The sequence below is a fragment of the Centrocercus urophasianus genome, unplaced genomic scaffold (genome assembly GCF_019232065.1).
Source record: "Centrocercus urophasianus isolate 14NV4802_14NV808 unplaced genomic scaffold, USGS_Curo_1.0 seq_35, whole genome shotgun sequence".
Classification (NCBI taxonomy): domain Eukaryota; kingdom Metazoa; phylum Chordata; class Aves; order Galliformes; family Phasianidae; genus Centrocercus; species Centrocercus urophasianus.
This window is the reverse complement of record NW_024884922.1, coordinates 4,951,137-4,972,685: the sequence shown is the minus strand read 5'-3', so window position 1 is coordinate 4,972,685 and position 21,549 is coordinate 4,951,137. Positions and strand designations below refer to the sequence as shown.

Genomic DNA, 21,549 nt, shown 5'->3' with positions numbered 1-21,549 from the left:
TTTTTTTTTTTTTTTTTTTTTTTTTTTTTTTTTTTTTTTTTCCGGTTTTTGAGCAACTGGAATTCATTTCTTTTGCTGTTGAAGGCATTTTACTCACAGCTCTATGTTAGGCAGATTCCTTTACTTCTCAGCTGTTGTTTCTGAGGACTACTGACATTATGGTCACCTAGTGAGGCCTACCTTTGTGCTTATTCAAAGTCTTTCAAGTTAACATGGCATGAGCAAAATGTAATGGTGGATAAGATATGACTGCTTGGCTTTCTACATTAATTGGAATCTGGTTGCCAGTAAGCCACATGTTCCTAACATTGCAAAGCAATTTTCCTGAAGGCTCTGCCCCCTCCCCACGTCACAGGCATAGATTGATCTAGTTAACTCCATTACACTAATTTTTCCAATAGGGTGACGACAAGCTTTATTAGGAAAAAATAAAACAAAACCCAACTGTGTTGGATGCAGAAGTAGACATAATCTATCACTTACATATGCCAGAATTGCAATTTATGATGTTTCAGAAATCATTACATAATTAGAGTTAACCTGATTGTTGTATTTATTTCACTTTGTATAAAATTATTGAAGATTTACTAGAGAAAGGAAAAGACATATATAAGATAGTTATAAGGTGATTAGTTGGAGGTCCGTAACTAGTGGTGCTCTCCAGGTATTGGGTCTGATCTTGTTTAACATCATCACTAACCTGATTGAATGGAGTTCACCTGCAGCAAGTTTGCAGATACAAAACTGAGAAAAGTGTCTGACATACCAGAAGCCTGTCCTGCCTTTAAACAAGACCTGGATAGACTGGAGAGTTGGGTCGAGAAGAACTTTATAAGATTCAGCTAGGGCACGTGCAGTGTCCTACACCTGGGGATGAACAACTGCATGCATCAATACATTTCAGGGGTTGGTCAGCTGAAAAAGAACTCAGTTGAGAAGGACATGGCTGTTTTCCTAGTGGACAATAGATTGCCCATGAGCCAACAGTGTGCCCTTGTGGCCAGGAAAGCCAATTGCATCTAAGGATACATTAAAAAGATTGTGGCCAGGAGGTCGAGGGAGGTGATAATCCCTGGTGAGATCATACCTGGAATAGTGTGTTGAGTTCTGGGCTCTCCAGTTCAAGAAAGGAATGACTGAGAACTAGGAGACTTTCAACCTGAAGAAGAGAAACCTCAGATGGGATCTTAACAATGATTATAAATATCTGAAGGATGGGAATAAATGAATGGAACTGGGCTTTTTTGTGTTGCCCACTGACAGAAGAGTGTTAATGGGCACAAATTGGAACAAGGAAGAACTATTGAGAGTGGCAGAGTGCTGGAACAAGGTGCTCAGAGAGATGATGGATTTTTCCTGGAAGATACTTGAAAGCTGCCTGAATGCTTTGCTCTGCGACCTACTTTAGGGAAGCTGCTTCAGAAGGGGTGTTGGACTTGATAATTGCTAGAGATCCCTTCCAACCACTATAATTCTATGATTCTGTATTAGACTGTTTAACTGCAACACTTTATTTCCTACATTTTACTACAATTTATCGGAATTTTAAGGTCTTTTTTTACTAGAAATTTTGTTTTGTTAGGAAAATAAATGAAACAATGTATTTTGTTAATTCAGATCAAACTATCCTGTTTTTTTTTTTTTCTTTATTTATGTATCTATGCATTGGTTTGGCAGTCACAATGGGGTGACTGACTTTACTAGTTGTCATCAGAGTGATCAGTATTCCATAGTCATCACAGAAACAACTCAGTGGCTTCATATATTTAAAAATAATAATAATAAAAGACCGATTTATTACTCTATAAAGCTAATTCACAATTATAATTATAATTATAATTGATTTGTTTAAATGCTGCCTATGGCACCTCGTGTAGCTGGACTATGACAGAACTAGAAATGTACTGCAAAAATTTTCATCACAGTGATATTCCTCTCTAGACAAGATTGAGTTAATAATATCTACCAGATGTTAAAAAGATGCAAAATTTTAAACACTGATAAATGCAACTTTAAAAAGAGGAAATTCTGTGAAATAACTTTTATCGGTATGTATCAGTGCCCAGTTAATAATATAAATGCATACATCTCTCTGTAGACATGAGACAAAATTTTGATTCACTTTCTAAACTAATACTTGAATAAGTGAATTGTTTGTTGTTTTCCCTGATGTCATTTTGTATTGACAATAGCAATCTCTTTCTGATACTCTTTCTTCTCTCCAGCAATGACAATGCAGTTCATAAGCCATCGGTTCCCTGATTATCATGATCCAACTATCGGTAAGTAAAGATTTCTGTCTTCTTCATCCCTTTCCATCTCTCCACCGACTTGAGATTTCAACACTATAAGAAGCATATCCTAAATAGTACCTGTAGAGAAAAATATTTGTAAACTTTAGATAAAAGTTTTGGGTTTTTTTGTTTTTTTTTTTTTTTTTTTTTAATGACAATTACATAGTGTAGAAGTCACACCATAGTCATCTCTTGAAATATTTATGTAGTTTCATGCTCTACAATTAGCTATGTTAGAATTGCAGAACACAAACCAAAACTGACAAAACAGAAAACAATCTTTCAATGTATGATATCTAAATAAGGTCAAAAATCCAATCTGAAGTGTATTTTAAAATTTGTTATTGTTTTTGTCATTTTAGTGTCATTATCCAGTTTTAAACTATTAATTGACATTATCTTGAAATACAAAGTAATAATTGAATTTGATATACTGGAATCATTCTCGGAGATCCCATATTCTACTGACTCTATTGGCTTTACTGACATTACAACTTCAGGTAATGATAAATATGTATGATTCACTTGTATCATACTGAAAGTCATAATCTTTAGCTGTTAACAATTACCTAATGGCTAGATTACAATGGGACAATCAGAGATTGAAATAAGATCTGGAATAAGTTTTGATTGACTGAAATAAAATTTTTATTTCTACATCAGTGACTGTTGAAGCAAAAATAGGGGAAGATGGCAGAATCTGGGTCTGATATGTGAGAGACAGTAAAACCATTTGTACTTGCAAAAATTAGTTCAAAAGGAAAACCTAACATGTTAAACTAAAACGTGTTTTTTCCTGATATCTTTGAGATTTTAAAAAGTTTTGAACTTAGGTCTAACCTTTTAAAAGTTGTTACATGGCTATATGTAGCAGCTGATGATATAATTTCTCTTATTATTTTTTTCATAATCCATATTCCTTGGATAATAACTCCTCATAAACTTCTCAACTGCGTAAATTAAGGGTAAAATGTATAAGGACTCCAAACCACTACTAAATTTATTAATAACCATTAAAATATACAAAATATCAAAAATAGAAACTGGAGCTATCAACTAAAGAAAGCAAAACAACTAGAGAATTACCACATATTCATTTGCTGGAATCAGGAGAGAGGGGAAAATAAATAAATAAATAAATAAATAAAAGTAAAAATTCAGATCTAACTGGAAAATAGTAGTAGTAACTAAATCCATTATGTTATGTATATACATCCAACTTTAATGATACACCTGCCATCTATATTTGTCTACATATTGCATTTTGGAATAATCTTAACTTATTGGTCTCTAGACAATATCAAAGTATGAATAATAAATAATCATAAAGAGAAGGAAAACTTACGATGCATTTGAAGTACATGCTGCAGGAATACCTAAAGGACCTAATCAAGATGAATGTCTCCTTGACACAGTACAGTTTTTTCTCTGTGAAATCAACACTCTAAATAGGAAAAGAGAATAGAATTTAAAGAACGGAGAAGTGAAATACTGAATTTAAACTCATGCAGCTGACTAAAGGCAGACCTGGAAATATGACTTTTGAGATTTATTTGTTCATCATTTTCACCAGAGAATGCAATGAGGACATTCTGAGAAAGATTTATTTTTTATTCATGGTCTAAAACACATGATAAACAACAGAGTGCAATCTTAGAGTAAGTATATATCTTTCCTGTTGGTTAAGTTTGTAGTACAACCACTCAAAATTGTACATAAATACAAAGAAACCCCCCAAATAGGTGGTATTATTTGTTCTTACCTGTAATAACAAAGAAAAGTACTTTAAAATCTCTGTACCCCCCAAAAAAAGCATTTATATTCTTTAGAATTTTATTACTACTATTGAGTGCCTGGTCTCAAGTCACAAAACACCTCTCACTGTTTTCTGTGCATCTGTTGGTAAGTTTTCCATCAATTTACTAAAATTTTACAATTACAGATAAATTTCTGGGTTTTCAGAAAGACGAATAATCCAAAATGACCATATCTAGGGCTAAGCTATGCTGATAAAGAAAGTTGCCTGTAAGGAAATGATTCTCTGGAGGTTTCAATGAGAATGAGAGGTTTCAAGGAGATGTTTCAAGTAGAGGCAACTTAGAGTGTTCAGGCAGAACAGTGAACTGTCCAACCAGAGTTCAGCTTCTCACAACAGATTATCAGGAAAAAAAAAATATAGACCAGGTATGAAATGAATATTAATTCCAACAAAACAACAAAATAGGAAATCCAGCATAACATTTAGCCATGTCTGTAGAAAATTATCTCTCTGAAAATAATCATATTGCCTTTCTTCTATGTCACCCATTTTAGGCCATTTCCATTTCTCAGCAATTTCTTTGCTATTATGGAACTCATGTTCTATCCTGGTCTTTTTGAATGTACTGACTTCTGATTTCATGTACTTTGAGAATAATGTATTCTACCTACACTTAGTTTTTATCTATCTTTGGGAACTAGAAGGAATGACAGTTTCTGTGAGTACCACTAATGGGGGGATATTGTTTGAAAAATAAAGTTACACAGAGGGTTTAAATGATAATAAATGGATTTCCATTGTCAAGTGGAGCAGAGCTGGCAGAACTATAAGTGCTTTCTGAGAGTGCAAGAGCTCTCTATCCCCCAGTATAGAAAAATATGGAGAGGAGGAAGGAAACTGGAATTACTGAGCAAGGATCTCCAGTTCAAACTGAGAGATAAGAAGTGCATGTACAGGCAATAGAAGCAAGGCTTTGTCACCTGGAAAGAATGCACAGATGTAATCCAGACATACAGAGATGAAATAAGGAGATCCAAGGCACAGATGGAATTGAACTTGGCAAGAAATGTGAAAAACAACAAGACAGAATTCTACTGTTTGATCAGAAGTTGTTTGATCAGAAGAGACAGGCCAAGGAGACTGTCCTCCTGCTGATAAATGAGAATGAAAAACTAGCTACAGCAGACATGGAGAAAGTGGAACTACTGAGCAAGACCTTTGTCTTGGTCTTCACTGGCAGCCAGGCTTCTTGTGTCTCTCAGATCCCCAAACCTCACAGCTCTGAACTTGTAGGTGAGGCTATGAGAGCAAAATACCATACAAAGGAGGAGAACAAGTTCAAGACTGTCTCATGTGACTGAATGTGTACAGGTCTATGGGGCGAATCATGTTCATCCCAAGATCCTGAAGGAGCTGGCAGATGCAGTTGCTAAGCTGCTCTCCATTGTATTTGAAAAATTGTAACTACAAGGTGAAGTTTCTGATGAATGGAAAATGGAAAACACCAGTCCTGTTCCTAAGAAAGGGAGAAAAAAAGGGAACTACAGGCCTGTAAGCTTCAAATCTGTGCCTGGGAAAATCATTGAACAGATTCTTCTGGAAGACATGTTAGGACAAATGAGAGATGAGGAGGTGATCCAAGGCAGCCATAGTCTGTCATGGTACATAGTTTCTGACCAAATGGATGGTCTTTTTTGATAGAGTAATTGCATTGGTGGACAACTGGTGTACTGGGCTTGTATACTGGGCTTGTGCAGTGTCTTTCGCAGGGTCTCATACCGCATCCTAATCTTTATCTTGGGAACACATATGTTCAAAGCATGGATATTTGGTGGAAAAGGAATTGTTGGAAGGTCAGCCAGAGAGCTGTGATAAATAGCTCTATGTCCAGGTGAACACTGACGATGAGTGGTGTGCCTCAGGTGTTGTCTTGGGACCAGTGTCTTTACATTCTGAACAGTGACATAGGTGATGGGATCAAATGCAACCTCAGCAAGACTGCAGATGACAGCAAGCTGAGTGGTGAAAGCAATATGACGGAAGGAAGGGAATGCTTCCAAATGGATCTGAACAAGCTCAAAATGTGGGCATGTGACCTTCAACAAGGCCTCAGATATGTGTACAGACATGGAGAAAAACTGGAGAACAACCTTGCCAAGACACCTTTTATTGTGGTCTTGGTAGATGTAGATCTTCATATGAGCCAGCAGTGTGCACTTGCTGCCTGAAAGGCCAATTATACCCTGGGCAGCATCAAAAAAGGGGTGACAGCAAGGCAAGGGTGGTAATTGTCTCCTCTACTCTTTTCCTGTGAAGCCTCATCTGGAGTAATGGATTCAAATCTGGGACACAGTATAAGAAAGGGTTGGAGCTGTTGGAATGGGTCCAGGGGAGAGACATGAAGATGCTCAGAGGGCTGGAGCACCTCTTCTATGAACACAGGCTGAGGGAACCAGAGTTCAGTCTGAAGAAGAGAGAACTCCAGGGATATTTCACTGTGGCCTTCCAGTACTCAAAAAGAGCTTATAAACAGGAACAATATAAACTTTTCATGCAGGTAAAGAGTGATAGAACACAGGGAGAAAATTGAAAACTTAAAGAAGAGAGATTTAGGTTAGATGTCATGGGAAATTTTCCTCTGAGATAGTGGTGAGGTACTGGAACAGAATGCCCAGAGAAGAAGGGATGTCTCATCCCTTCAGGTGTTCAAGGCTGTGGAGGAAGATGTAACTGTGAGCAGTCAACAAAGTTTATCAGACTCCTTGATAGACCCTATCACTGTGAAACCTTGTGAATCTGGAGTGTAAGACAGAGAGTAAATGGTATCTGTTTGAGTCTAAGGGTGAACAGAAGGTACTGTTTGTATGCATTGTTAATCTTACCACATTTAAGAAACCTTTCATCCTTTATCACTGTTGTTTGGAAGAAGTTAGGCCAATTAACTGATCAGAGGGACAGGAATTTCTGGCTTGTAAGTGAATGGTATATAAGATGTATGTTGAACACAATAAAGAGAACGATTCTGAGAACTATTCTGACGCTACAAGAAACTGTGAGAGCTCTCTAACTTGACTGAACACCGACACAAGGCCAGGATGAATGGGATGCTAGGTAAGCTGATCTAGTGCCTAGTTTAGTGGTTGGCAACCCCGTCCACAGCAGATGTTTTGAAATTAGATGATGTTTAAGGTCCTTCCACTCGAAACCATTGTATGATTCTGTAATTCTGTTAATATGACATTTAAAATAGTTTAATCTCTCTCTCCGCTTACTGTTGACTCTGGGGAAACATTTTTACATCAGTGTGAAGAAGACAGAGGACAATAAACTCTACTCAAAGCACATAAGCATAGGATAAATGTAATCTGATATTCTAGGTAAGAACAAAGCCACAGCAGATTTAATTCATTCACAGAGCCACAAAAACATCTTGTAATTATTAGGAACAAAATAGCAGAAGCAAATAAACTATAATAGTTTTTGCTGAGCCCTAAGAAATGTGTTGGTTTCTGTTGCTATGGTTTTTTTTTGTTTGTTTTTTTTTTTTTTACAGAGAGAACATATTTTATGTCTGGACCTACAACTGGTTTCATACATTTGGTCCACGGCCAATTGACTTATATTGTATGATGTTTAGAAGATTTTCTTTTTGTCCTTATTTAGTTTTTATTTTATATTTCATTTGTAAATTAACTTGGCATTAAGTTTTAAGAAGAGTGTAAATAAAAATAGATCAGATGTCCCTGTAGCCTTCTCTTCTCCAGGCTGAACAACTCCCAACTCTCTCAGTCTGTCTTCATAGAGGAGCTGTTCCCCCCTTCAGAACAAATTTCTATGCCAAACACATACACATATTTCAAATACACTGATTTAAAAAATTAAAATAGAAGTAAATAGAAGCAAATAGAAGTGGAAGTATTTACATGTTTTTCTTTCACTTATGTTTATCATATATAGGTGTAGTTATATTTTTGAATAATTTACTGGTCACTATGGAAAAATCAACACTTTTTAAGTTCAAGACTATTTTGAGGCAAGCATGCTTTTATTTAAGAGATAAAGCTATTTGTTGATTTTTTTTATTTTTTTTTTTTTTTTCTCAACTGATTGTCTTAGTTTGGAAAAGTTAAGATGATGACAAATTCAGACTTCAGATAGTGCAAGATACAAATAAATTTGCTTACACGTAATTGTACAAATCAGACTGTCAATATTTGTTTAAAATAAAGACTGAACATTGATTGAAAAAAATAATAACTACAGTGTTATTTTAGTGCTTTCACTTCGAGTATAATTCTATTTCAAGATAAACAGAAATAACAATGCTACTTTAGGCTTGGTACAAGCATCGCAATTCTGAATTTTAAGACAGAAATATCATTTTTCTAAGTGAGTGGGGATGGGAAAGAATAAATTAATTAGATAGATAATATTTGGGCAAAATTTCAAAGAATAGCACTTTATGAAAATGAAATTATTTATTTCAGCATGCATTTAATATTTAATTGCAGTCAACATTGGGAACAATTTCCAAAAGGCAATGGATGTGATTATTTTCTGGAACAAATGGATTAGAGCAATTTGCACTCTGTACGGTCTTTGGCAATATCACAGCAAGTTAATGCAAATAGAATGGCAGGAAAGGAAGCATGACATAGTGAGGCACACTGGACAGCTTCCAGGATGCTCATTAGCCATGTGACTTATCTTAAAATGAATACATAATGCAAAAGAGATGCAAAAGCATCTTCCTGTTTTGGTGAGATATCACTGCATGAGATTGTGTCAAATGAGCAGTTCAGGGCATTAAAGCTGTGTCAATGCCACTCTTTAATTGAAATGGGTGTGGGATGGGAGGCACTTTAATGCACATGAATTTCCATGAGGTTTTCTAACAAAGAAATGCATTCACCAATGCATTAAATATAATGCATTTAAACTCATCTTTAATATGATGATGGAAATGTGTAGGTGAATTTCAGAAAAAAAGAAAAAAAATAAAACGTGACTGAAAAACATAATATGTAGCACAGCAAAAATCCCCTCAAAACTACATATATATAAAAAGGAATACATCCATTATTAAGGTGTGGTAATGGAAAAAGTAGAAAATAAGAGAACAACATGTCCTATTAAAAGGAAAAAACAATTGCAATTCAAATTTATTTTTATAGTACTTATCAGGTTTCTAGATAATTTCTACTGTTATTTTAAACAAATATATATTTACACTCCAGTCCTATTTTATTTCTCATTCTCATTTTGCCATAGAAGGTAAAATATTTGGATCAGATTGAGCATGCAGCAGTTAGATTTGAGCTCCGAAATTATTTTTCCTATTGCAAAATTCATAAATCAATTGCTAAATAGTCACCATAGTCTTTCATTAATCATTTTTCATAGATTTATTATCCATTTTTGAGATAGGATAAACAACTCATATGAAATGACCTAGAATTAGTACAGTTTGTCTCCACATTTTTCTCTGAGGATATTCAGAGTGATTTTGTAGACTTATCTAAACTATGTTTGTATTCATCATCATTTAGTACTGTAAATAGAGAATTCCAATGAATACTGTTGTGTGCATTTGAACTGTATTCGTAAGCATAATTTATATAATTCATTTTTATTTTTCTATCTGTTAGTATTGTAGAATTATAGAATCATATAACTCTTAGACTTGGAAAGGACCTTTAAAGGTTATCTAGTCCAACTCCCCTGCAATGAACAGGGACATGCACAGCTACCAGTGCCTGATCCAGCCTCATCTTGAAAGTCTTCAGGAACAGGGCAACCACCACATCTCTGGGCAACCCTTTCCAGTGCCTCACCACTCTCACTGTGAAAGACTTTTTCCTTATGTCCAACTGAAATCTACCTTCTTTGAACTTGAAACCATTTCCCCTTGTTCTATCACTACAGACCCAGCTAAGATTCTGTCCCTTTCTTTCCTGTAGTGTACCCTTTACATGCTGAAAGGCAACTATAAGGTCACCTCAAAGCCTTCTCCATATTGAACAGCCCCAGCTCTCAATAGGCCCTTGCAGCAGACGTCTTCCATCCCTTGGATCATTGTTGTGGCTTGTCTCTGGACATGCTCCAACAGGTCTGTGTCTCTCCTGTACTGAGGACTCTTGAGGATGGTGACACACTGGTACAAATTGCCCAGAGAGATTGCGGATGCCCCATCTCTGGAGGCATTCAAGGCAAGACTGGATATGGATCTAGGCAGCCTGGTGTAGTCATTGGTGACCCTGCCCATGGCAAGGAGGTTGAAACTAGATGATCTTTGAGGTGCTTCTCAACCCAGGCTGTTCTATGATCCTATGGTTCTATGATTCTGTGACTCCACATTTGCATGCAGTACTCCAGGTGAGATCTCACCAACATACAGTAGAGGGAAAGGATGACCTTAATCTTTTGACGCAGCCCAGGATATGGTTGGCTTTCTGGGTTGCAAGGGAACACTGCTGGTTCATGTCCAGCTTACCATCCACCAGTATACGCAGGACCTTTTTGGCAGGGCTCTGTTCAACCCTTTCATGCCTCATCTTGCATTGGTAGTGGATGTTGCCTCAATACAATTGCAAGATCTTACAATTGGATTTGTTGAACCTCATGAGGTTCTCCTGTGCCAAATGCTTGAGCCTGTACAGGTCCCTTTGGATGGCATCCCACCTCTCGAGCATGTTGACCGCACCCTAAATCTTGTTGTTCAGTTATTCATTATAGTTATTATTCAGTTCTAAACAGGTTTCATGCAATATTTAACCAAAACAACCAATTAAATTCTCGAAACCCAAAACTAATATTTGGGACACACAGTGTCATTGGCTTCTTTGTCAAATTCATATTTTCCTAAAAATATAATGTATCATGAAATTATTTGAGGTATTTACTCCAGGTGACAGCTCACTGTCATTTACCATTTTCAGATATTCAGAAAATAGTGTTTAATTTTATAATTTTCTTTTGTGATATAAACAGCAATAGACAGGCAAATGCAGACTATCTTACTAGAGTCAGTGGCTCAGAGAGCTTTTCCCACATTTGTCATTTTTCCCCTATCATTTTACCAGACACTTTCTCAGAGGCTGGAAGGTTAATCAGAATACCTTCACTAACATTTAGGCCTGTAATCTTGTGTTGGAAATCCAGTTGTCTGTGTCCATCACTCATGCTTTCAGAAAACACAACATAGCACCTCTGCTTGTAGATTCACTTCCATCATAGATAAACAAAGCAGTAGTTGCAGTTACGATTGTCTGCAGTGCCCTTTGAGATCTCAGGGAAGGAAATACAGTAGAGAGGAGAAACAGTTAGTGCTATAGAGCTAAGAAAGCGCTTCTTTACCCTGAAGCATGGACAAGGAATGGTGCACCTACTGCCTTACTGTACAAACAAACTCTGGAGGCTTTGCAACTATCTTCTGAGATATGGGACAAATCTGACAGATAGTGTGGGAAAGAAGGAAGTCCCATTCCTCTCTTCATGTCCTCTCTCAGCCTTCCTGATTCTCTGCCACTCATTGTACAACAATTGCAGGTTGATTCAGCGCTAGTTCTGTAGAATATTAGAGTCTTCCGGACACCCCTCTTCTGAGGCAGCCTAGGATACCACTGGCCTTTCAGACTGCAAATGCGCACTGCTTGCTCAGTTTTTCATCTACCAGGACCCTAGATACTTCTTGGCAGAGCTACTCTCAACAATTTCTTCTCTCAGTCTACATACATACCTGGAATTACCCTGACACAATTGCAAAACCTTGTTTTGTATGCTTGGTTGAATCTCATTTAGTTCACATGGGCTCACACTGAAATTATCCAGGTCCCCTTCAATCCCTTCCTTCTGCCATATGAAATGCATGACTCAGCGATTTTGCTATTCCATCATTTGTGTCACTGATCTAGATGTTAAGAAACACTGGTCCCAAGACAGACTGCTTGGGTGCATCAGTGCAGTGATCAGTACATCAGTGATGGCCTCCACTTGGATATAGAGTGACTGAAAGGACTCTGCAGAGAAGGGCAATAGGATGATCATGACTCAACAGTGTGCCTTTGTGTTTAAGAAGGCCAATTGTATAGCAGAGTATGTTAAAAAGAATGTGGGTAACGGGTCAAGGGAGGTGATCCTGCCCTTCTACTTTGCCTTTATAAGGTCACATCTGCAGTACTGTGGCAGAGGACTGCCAGAAAGTCCAGTAGAGGGCTACAAGGATGATTTATGGCCTGAAGAATCTCCCTAATGAGGAAAGGCTGAGAAACCTGAGACTGTTCAGCCTGAGCAAGAGAAGGCTGAGAGGGGGGCTTATCAATGCCTATAAATATCTAATAGGTGGGAGTCAAATTAATGGAGACAGGCTCTTTTGAGTTGTGTCCATCAACAGAAGAAGGGCTAATGGGTACACACAGGAACATAAGAAGTTCCATATGAACACGAGGAAGAGCTTCTTTACTTTGAGGGCAACAGTAATGGAACAAGCTGCCCCAGGCTGTGGAGTCTTCTACTCTGAAGATATTCAAGACCTGCCTGGATACTTTATTGTGTAACCTACTGTAAAGAACCTATTTTAGGACTAGATGATCCCCAAAAGTCTCTTCCAACCTCTATGATTCTGTGATTTCCTTACTATTCTGTCTAAAGAAAGCAAATAGATGAACAACTCTAATTTCCCAGACATGTCTGTCCAACATCTGTTTACTGTGTCTAGATTAGGACAGATAAGTATTTCTCCTATGTAATGCTATGCCTCATAGTCACACTCATGAAAACACCACTGCTCTTTAATTGACAATTATTCATGCTTACCATCTATCTTTCATTAACACTCTTTTTGTTGGAATTAAGATATACTCCTGCCTTGACCATCTGTTCTTCCCCACTGAGAAAAGCATCAATGGAAGATCAAAACATAGTTTATAATCCTTCTATTCCTCTGCACACTTACTAGTTTAACTGTGTACCCGCTAAACAGAGAGAAGAAAAATAATCAATAACTCTGTATAATAGCATGCCCTTTTAATTGCTATTTCTGAGCACTGGATAGGTAGAGTAAATTTTAAGAAGAAAAAAAATAAATTTGAAATTATCAGAGCATTTCGGATGTATATTCTGTAATAAGGATAGAACAAAAATTACTTGATAATAAATATCATACCCAGAGGTTAGAAAAAAATCAGTCAAGGATAGAATAATTTTTAAATAAGCAAATATTTATTTAAATATATAAAAATATTTTATGCTGGGCTGTTGTACATAAACATAAGCTTTTAGTTGGTTTTTTTTTTTTTTTTTTTTTTTTGGTTGTTGTTTTTTCGTATCAGCTTCAGACAGGCAACAGACCTTGTATCTCAGAAACTAGTATGAATGATTTGACACATTTCAACAATCTTTCCCTCATCCTGCTTTTCTTCATCAAATTTCTAATAAGCTGGAGTATCAAAAGGAATGAAAGAGTTGTTTTTCTAATCATAGACAAGCTTTTCCTCAGAGGTGAGCTCTTCAAGCCTCCTTTAAGGCTTACAGTGATGAATCAAACATTGACCTGTCACAGAATTGGGACAGCAGTTCTCTCTTGGGTTCTGAGTTCTTATAGGGCTTTTAACAACATTCTGTATACACGCTTTCATCACATTGAACCACTCATGTAATCAGGAGTATTCAGTTCTCAGTTTATAGATGCTGATCAAGCATAAGTGTGAGCAATGTATCCATGTGGATGGTGACTTGAACAAAAAAGAGTATGTAAATTTATTCAGAACTATAACCCACAGTGAAGTCACAGGTAGTTTTTTGGCCTTTAACTCAAAATGGAAATATACAGGAATTCTAGAGCACGATTCATCTCACTCTGATGTTTACATTTCAGGCTCATCAGATGAATAATGTTCTCCAATGTTAAATACTACAGTGAAATCTCAGGATCTTAGAGCTATGTCAGGACAGCATGCCTTTTATCTTAGTCATAAGTACATAGAAGTTGAGAAGATTCAGAGGTCCTGGAAACTACATGGCTGAAGCTTCAGTGAACACTGAAGTCATTCTGAGGCTTTATCTCAGAGACAAGTAACTATGACTGAGACCAAGAACTTAGTAGTCAAATTGAGACTCGTACTCTCTTAGATCTCATGTAAAACTTGCTTTCCTGTTTCCTGTTTCCTGTATACCATCTTATGTAAAAAATATCTCTTAAATGATTTTTTGAAATTGGAAAAAAGACTTAAGTTGTGGTTGGCTGGATGTGGTGATTCATCTCACTGAATTCTGAATTTTTCATTACAAGAAAAATGTCTCTATTAACCTTTCTTTCATGGAAGCCAGCAGCCATCTACACCTTTCTAAATCCAAGGCACCATCCATGCTAATAGCCATGCAGATATAGTCACCTTCTTAATTACTCCACCTGAAATTATGAGAAGTGAATTCATAGCTGTCAGATCCTCCCACTCAGTAGCACAATCGTGGACTTGAAAGAGTAGTGAAATTGCTACCTGCTATTCTTGTTCCCCAAGATAAGTGTACTTGGAATCGTGTTAATTATCATGTTTTGATTAAAGAAGACTACTTTGTTCAGTTTGTTCATGTACATCTTTGAAGTAAATGACATTTTTCTGGAAGCAGAGAAAGTAATGATATTTCTTTATTAAGTATTAGTGCATTATCTACATTGCAAGTGGCTTCTAGTAGTAAAGCATGTGCTACAACAAAGATTTGCTGAAATTATCTTTAATTCTGATTTGCAAACAAACAAACAAAAGAAACATTTGCAAGAATTTGTATTTTCTCTTCTAGAACTGATTCTAAAAGAAATACTTGTCACTCAAGTGAATAATCTTATTTATACAGATGAGATAACCTATAAGAAAAATATAATTCATAATGATGCATATAAATTTGGTCATTTCTCTTCATACTTGAATATTAAAATCCAGTGGTTACTTTATTGATAACAGCATTCTTATCATAATTGATAGTTGCTGCACTGGGCCACATTACTCAGTTAGACTTTGTCAGACTTTGATCCAAACTTCGGCCATAACCAAGTCTCTCTGTGGAAGGAAATCATTTATAGGAGGTGACATATCCCATATACAGGAGAATTCTACATTTCGTTACATTATTGCTATGTAAGAAGACAATCAGATTCTCCATCCAGATGTCTATGAGTTTTGCATTCAACCTTCCTTGTCATTTCCATGACAATATTCAGTTCATTTCAGGAGGACAAAGTGAACTAAAAGTTAAGAGCTGTTCTGTACTCCAACTTACATTTGGAAGTTTGTTTTTTGGCTTACAGAATTGAGAAAATGGAGAATTGCATCTTCAAATGAAATTATTAATGACAGCAAGAGTGTATAACAGTACTATTCACTTGAATTTGGCAAGATCATTTGAAAACAATGTTAAATACTTTCTGAAGATATATAGGTCCAAGACTGTGGTTTAATATCTGGGAATATGTCTATGGTAATTTGAATACTAAAATAAAAACTAAGAGAGAGAAAATGCCATGTTTCTCATCATGCAACTGAATATATAATGAAAAAAAGTATGAATTTCTTTCATAAGAAGCACTTAACATAACTATTTCCTTTTTGTTTGTTTGTTTATTTCAATTTTATCAAGGTCTTTTCTATAGTTTTTCTAAAAGAATAAGGGTTAAAATAGGTATTAACTACATTCAATGTTGCATTACTTAACTACGTTAGTTTCACAGAAGTGTAAAGAACAGCAGAGCACGTATTTACTGAAGAAGGAATTTTCTTTTGTGAGTTTGGAAAGGCATTGGCCATCCTTTTTGTGTGCTACAAAATTTCAGCAAGACTCTTCCGCTAGAAATGATGTTGCCTGTTATAATCATTTATTCTCTTGACACAAAACTGAGCAAAATCTGAAAGATCTGACAAAGCTAAACAAATGACAGATTACCATCAAATGTGTTTCAATGTTGAAAATAAAAAACAGCAGGGCTGGAAGAAATAATCTGAAGTATTCTTCACTGTTGGTATAATGGAATTAAGTAACACTAGGAAGAACTGGAAATAGAGTGTTGCAGTATCACAGTTACTAGTCTGATGTGGTATGTGAGTGCCCAGTTTTCCTATTTGCTGTATTTTAAAGAATATTGCTATCTACATTAGTATTTACAGATCAAATCTGTCAGTTCTACGCTTCCAAGCTATTCATTGCTTCCTCTATGTGAAGAACTCATAGGAAGGCAACGACAAGTGACTTACTGTCACTGACTACAAACTGCTGATATCAATGCTCAATCAAATTAGAGAACACTCCTACTCCAGGAGCACAATTTCAAAATGCCATGGTTTTATGATGTTTGGTTATCAGTATTCCACATGATAACATCATGCAGTGCACAGGAGGTAAAGACTTAATGCTCCAGGTCCAGCCACCTGTCCTGGAAGAGAACTACTACATTCCGCAGAGGACTGTTCGCTGTTCTGTTATTATTTCTGCTCAGAGGGAGATGATAAAAGGCCTTCGTAGGTCACCTGATGGCCCTTTTTCGATCACCTGGCTCGCCTCTGTTATATGCCATATCATCACAGCATGAGAGTAAGGCCTTTGGCTTTTGGACACTCTCATTTAATTTGATTTATTAGTTTCAATTCTAATTATATTGTATTATATTGTATTATAGTGTGTTATCTTGCATTCCAATATGTTATTTAGTAAAATAGTTTGTTTCTCCTCAGATGATTGCCGTTGCTTTGTTTTTGGGTCCATCTCTCTACCCTTTTTCCCTTTTTCTCTGATTCTCTTTTTCTTTTTTTCCATTTTCCTGGGGCACAGATACACATAACCCTAACCCTAAACCTAACCCTCCTCCCCGCTTGTCATGCAACAGGGCCAAACTGCCCATGAACCATTGACACATGACAAAGGAAGTCATGAGACCAATATATTTTGATGGCCAATTACTGTGACATTAATATTTTTATCTCAAACAAGCACATACATGTAGTAGCTGGTACAGTGGTTTAGATCTTTCTTTGTCCACTCTCTTCATATTTGAAAATTCCTTGTTGTAAGCAGAAAGAGAATGTAAACAGCAAATGACTAATAATCATTTTATATTCAGAAGCATCCCTGAATTAAAACGCATATGTAGCAGATAATATAAGCACAACAAGATCTGAGTCCCTGCTATCTCTCTGACATACAAGGAGGACAACAAGAGGCAGAATTCCAGGTGTGACTGAGCTTGGATTTCCTTCTGTTGTCATCTTTTTAGCCAAATAAAATATACCTTGGCTGATCTGTATATGAGATAATCTTCAGTGTAGTAGATAGAATGTTTATCTAGAAGTCATAGAAGCAGAATTAACAAATGAAAGGAGGAAGCTACTGACCTACTTTTCAGGGATTGGGATATGTCTGTGATGCAGAAAAAAAAAGCCTATTGCAACATTCCTTTAAACTGCACACCAACCAAATCTATTTGTCATGAAGAAGTTACCTGCTCATAGCAGAAAAAGAGCTTTGATACATTTTTAATGAATCTAGATTGTCCTGTGCTAAAATAACTGAGAGTAACACAAGCCTGCATTAATTATTGTTCTTCTGCCTCCAAAGAGATGTCCTTCAAAAACGAAAGGTGAAAAAAAAATATTTTCACTTTCTTAAAAAAAAAAAAGGCTTAAACAACCTTTTATTTCTTTTATCTTATTAATAAAACTAAAAAGAACAATCAATTTAAATGTATTGATTTAAATGAGCTATTCATTAAAGGAGGAAATAATAATAACATAATTAAATGTCAATTATAAAATAGGTGGAGCTCAATTTGATCTTTCTGTATGGAAAAAAAAAATATTTTAAAAACAGAGGTTTTGCTATGTATTTTAACTATTCATTTAACAAATTAGTTAACTGTTACATAAACTACACAATGACACAGATTTTCTTTTTCCTTTGATATCTTGGAAATGCTTGTTCTTACATTCTGTATTTGAATTACTGTAAATCATAACAATAAAAATAGGCTGCATCCTTAATTATTTCTTATAATATCCTATCTGTCTGCTGCATTTTAATGAAACCAAAATTTGAGACCTTTCAGTTAGCTTCAAAGGAAGATTTCTACTCAAGTTAATACAATAAAATTAGTCTGATTAAGGCCAAGCTAGATGGGGCATTGGGTATCCTGATCTAGCTCTTGATCTAATGATAGGCAACCATGCTAAGAGCATTGGTCATGGGTCTTGGAACTAGGAGATCTTTGAGATCCCTTCTATTGCATTCTGTGATTCTGTGCTTCCATGTGATTAACTGTCTGATGTGCTATTATTATTTTTTTTCTCTCTCTCTCTCTTTTTCTTTAAAAACAAACAAACAAACAAACAAACTTGTTCTGCTATTTTTCTGCAACTCCAGCTGATTTTATGTTTAAATAAATTTTAAAAGGATAACTCCTTAAGGCTGAAGGATGTAAAATCCAAATATACATGATCTAATAGCTACCAATTATCTTTAAATGGAATACTGTATAAATTAATTAGATGAAAGAAAATGTAATGTACTCAAAGATGATGAAGAGTGTAAATATACCAGACAGTATTTGTAATAATGAACGATTTTTCAAAGAGATGAGATTAGACAGCAAATTTACTAATGCTCCTTATGAAGGCTTTCCTGCTTTGCCTATGCAATGAGATTGTATGTCAGTGCTGCGTCTTCCCTTCTGTTCTTCTCATTCCACATAAAAAGAATCTGCTCCTTTCTGATTTTAGGGTTTCTCAGTTTCCTTATTATGACTGTAATATGTATTACATTGCATACAGTAAAGATACAGCTATAATGTTTAGCATTATAATTATGAATAGGAATATATTGATTGAGTTCAGTGTATGGATATGTGTGTAATTCTGGATCTGCCTATGCTCATCAGTTCAACTGAGTAAAATAAAGACATCTATCAACATCATCCTTTACTCTGATCTCTTTCCATTACCTCCTCAGATGAAATTCCATTTTAAGAATGAACTGTATTTCTGAACTAAATGGTACAGCTCTTCCACTCTTACCTTTTCTTCCAAGTCCATACAGCACAGGATGGGAAGCATGATTTTTGATTTATGAATCATATATCCTATGCTGAAAATAAAGATTATCCTAATAGCCCAGGAGATCAACAAATAAACCAGGTAAATGGTAAGATCTGCTTCAAAGATTATGAACCTGCTAGGCCATGAGTGTGTGCTGTGATCTATTATCTGGTATCAGGATATGAACTCACTTCCCTTGATCTTGAGCAAAGACTTCAAGCTAAATTTTTGTGAGTTATATGTTAATTACATAAAAATGAATGCAATGCAAATGGACACTCACCTGCATATAAATATAACTTTTTAATATTTGTCATATTATTTATATTAAATAAAAATCATGTTTGATAGTATATGTTTCCATGTGCATATAATTTTCATTTTTAGTTAAAAATAAAAAAGTAAATTACTGCATGCATCCTTGTTGTGCCAAAACAGATTAAATAACCTAAGCAGTCTAATTCAATCTATATGGTTCTTTTTTTATATTAAAGTTCTTATTCAGTAATACCTATAAAGAGATCTATTGACTGAAACACATGCTGGTTGGAGTGCTTTGGCTTTCTCAGTAAGACAGTGTATCATGCATTTAATTAAGCCTCTGGGTCATCATAATATCAGTGGGATGATCAGTAGTATTTGTTTAAAACAATACACGTTCCATGTCAGTAATTTGCTGAACTCAGGCCTAAAGAGGCAAGAGATTCATGGAAATTACTGTACATGATTATGTCATTAAAGATAGCCTGTCAGTGGCGATGCAGGAGTGAACCAAGGTAATGACATACATAATACTTCATATTTAGCTTTTTTTTTTTTTCTTCATGTAGATACAGAATGGGTTTTTACATACTTTTATAAAGTGTCGTATAAAATATGAAACGTATGGCACAAATTTGAATGTCTTGAGAATTCCTGCTACTTTCTGATTAATCCCACTGGGACCCTGGTCTTCAGAGACCTCTTCAGAGAGGGCTTGCAAAGTGAGCTGTTGGACATGGTCAACCATATATTCATATTGATTAATGGCACTTCTCAAATGCATTAAATTCACTTGTCTTGTCTTCACATCTCAGTATGTAGCCAAACCAAAATCACTCAAATTGCTATGCATTACTGCTTAATTAGACAGAATAGATAATTTGTGAGACTCAAGTACAAACATGGCCTGATTACTGAGCTGTGTTTAATCTTAGGAAGGAAACACAAATATTGAGAGTAGAATGAAATTGAAATGTGAGGAAAATGGTTTCTGCAAATAGTAGATCTTCTGTTTTGTTTTTCAGTTTCCAAATTCATCTTGACGAAAGCATGACCTAGGGGCATGGTCCAACAAACATATTTTTTCCCTTTCAAGCAGTACTGAATGTGAAGACTCTGACTACAGAATTTATTTTTAAAAAAATTGATTTACATCCTGGTCAGACATACGCAGTGTCTAATTAATTGTTCCAGGAAATCTGATCCAGAAGTCCCCATCAGCTACAGGGAGACTTTTTCAGTAATTCAGACAAAGTTTTTTCTTGAAATTATTTGCTGGAAAGGCTCTGTGGAAAGCTGGTGCCTAGCACCAGAATAGAGACCCTGAATATTGCTGACTCAAGCAACAGTGTGGTGTGAACTATGCTTTTAAATCCAGGTAAATTTACTGTTACATTACTTTGAAATAGTGCAATAGAAAAGATAAGGGTAATGCTTTTCACTATTTTAGGATTTTGGAAAAGGTATTAGTTACTGAAAAGAAAGAAAAGTTAGTTCGAACAGGAGAGTTTTTAGAAAGTCTACTCCAGGTTAGAAGAGCTACTTTTTTTGCTTTTCTCTGAGCCATTCCTATGTGTTGCATTGTGTTTTTTCAGAGGATGCCTATAAAACTCAAGTCCGAATTGATGATGAACCAGCCTATTTGGACATTCTAGACACTGCTGGACAGGTGAGTAGTTTTCCAGTGTAAACTGTTCTATTAGAGATAAAAGAACTCAACCTTAGATATATGGGTCACAGAGTGAGAAACAAGCCCCCTTATTTGAACATAAAGGGAGCAATCATAGAATAATATTGAGGAATTATCAAAGGAGATTATACTGTTTCTGTGATATATTACAATTTCAAAATCTGACAAGAAAAGACAGAAAAATTAAATCATGTAGAAGCTAAAAAGCTCTTTCTTTTTCTCATGTACGCAGACATATCTATCACAGGAATGAGATGAATAAATGGTACAGTTAATTTGTCTTTTCTACTTTTCATCAATGCTTTTTTTATATACTGCAGGAAATTTCTAATATACTTGTAGATGAAATATTTTGTTACCATTCTTCTTCTTCCCAGATTATGTTTAAACATTGAATGTTCACCTGAAGGTGAAAAAAAATTAATAGATACTGCTCAAGTAATGCACAGTGTATGTATAGCATGCATATGTGTG

The 21,549-nt window shown here is 35.6% G+C and overlaps 1 protein-coding gene across 1 annotated transcript in view; it reads left to right on the top strand.

Moving 5' to 3' along the window:
- RIT2 (Ras like without CAAX 2) overlaps positions 1–21,549 on the top strand; it is a 192,350-nt gene that overhangs the window by 60,951 nt on the left and 109,850 nt on the right. Inside the window, exons 2-3 of the mRNA XM_042831208.1 lie at positions 2,226–2,282; positions 20,981–21,054. Coding sequence (XP_042687142.1) covers positions 2,226–2,282; positions 20,981–21,054 — 131 coding nt within the window. The remainder of the gene's footprint in view (positions 1–2,225; positions 2,283–20,980; positions 21,055–21,549) is intronic.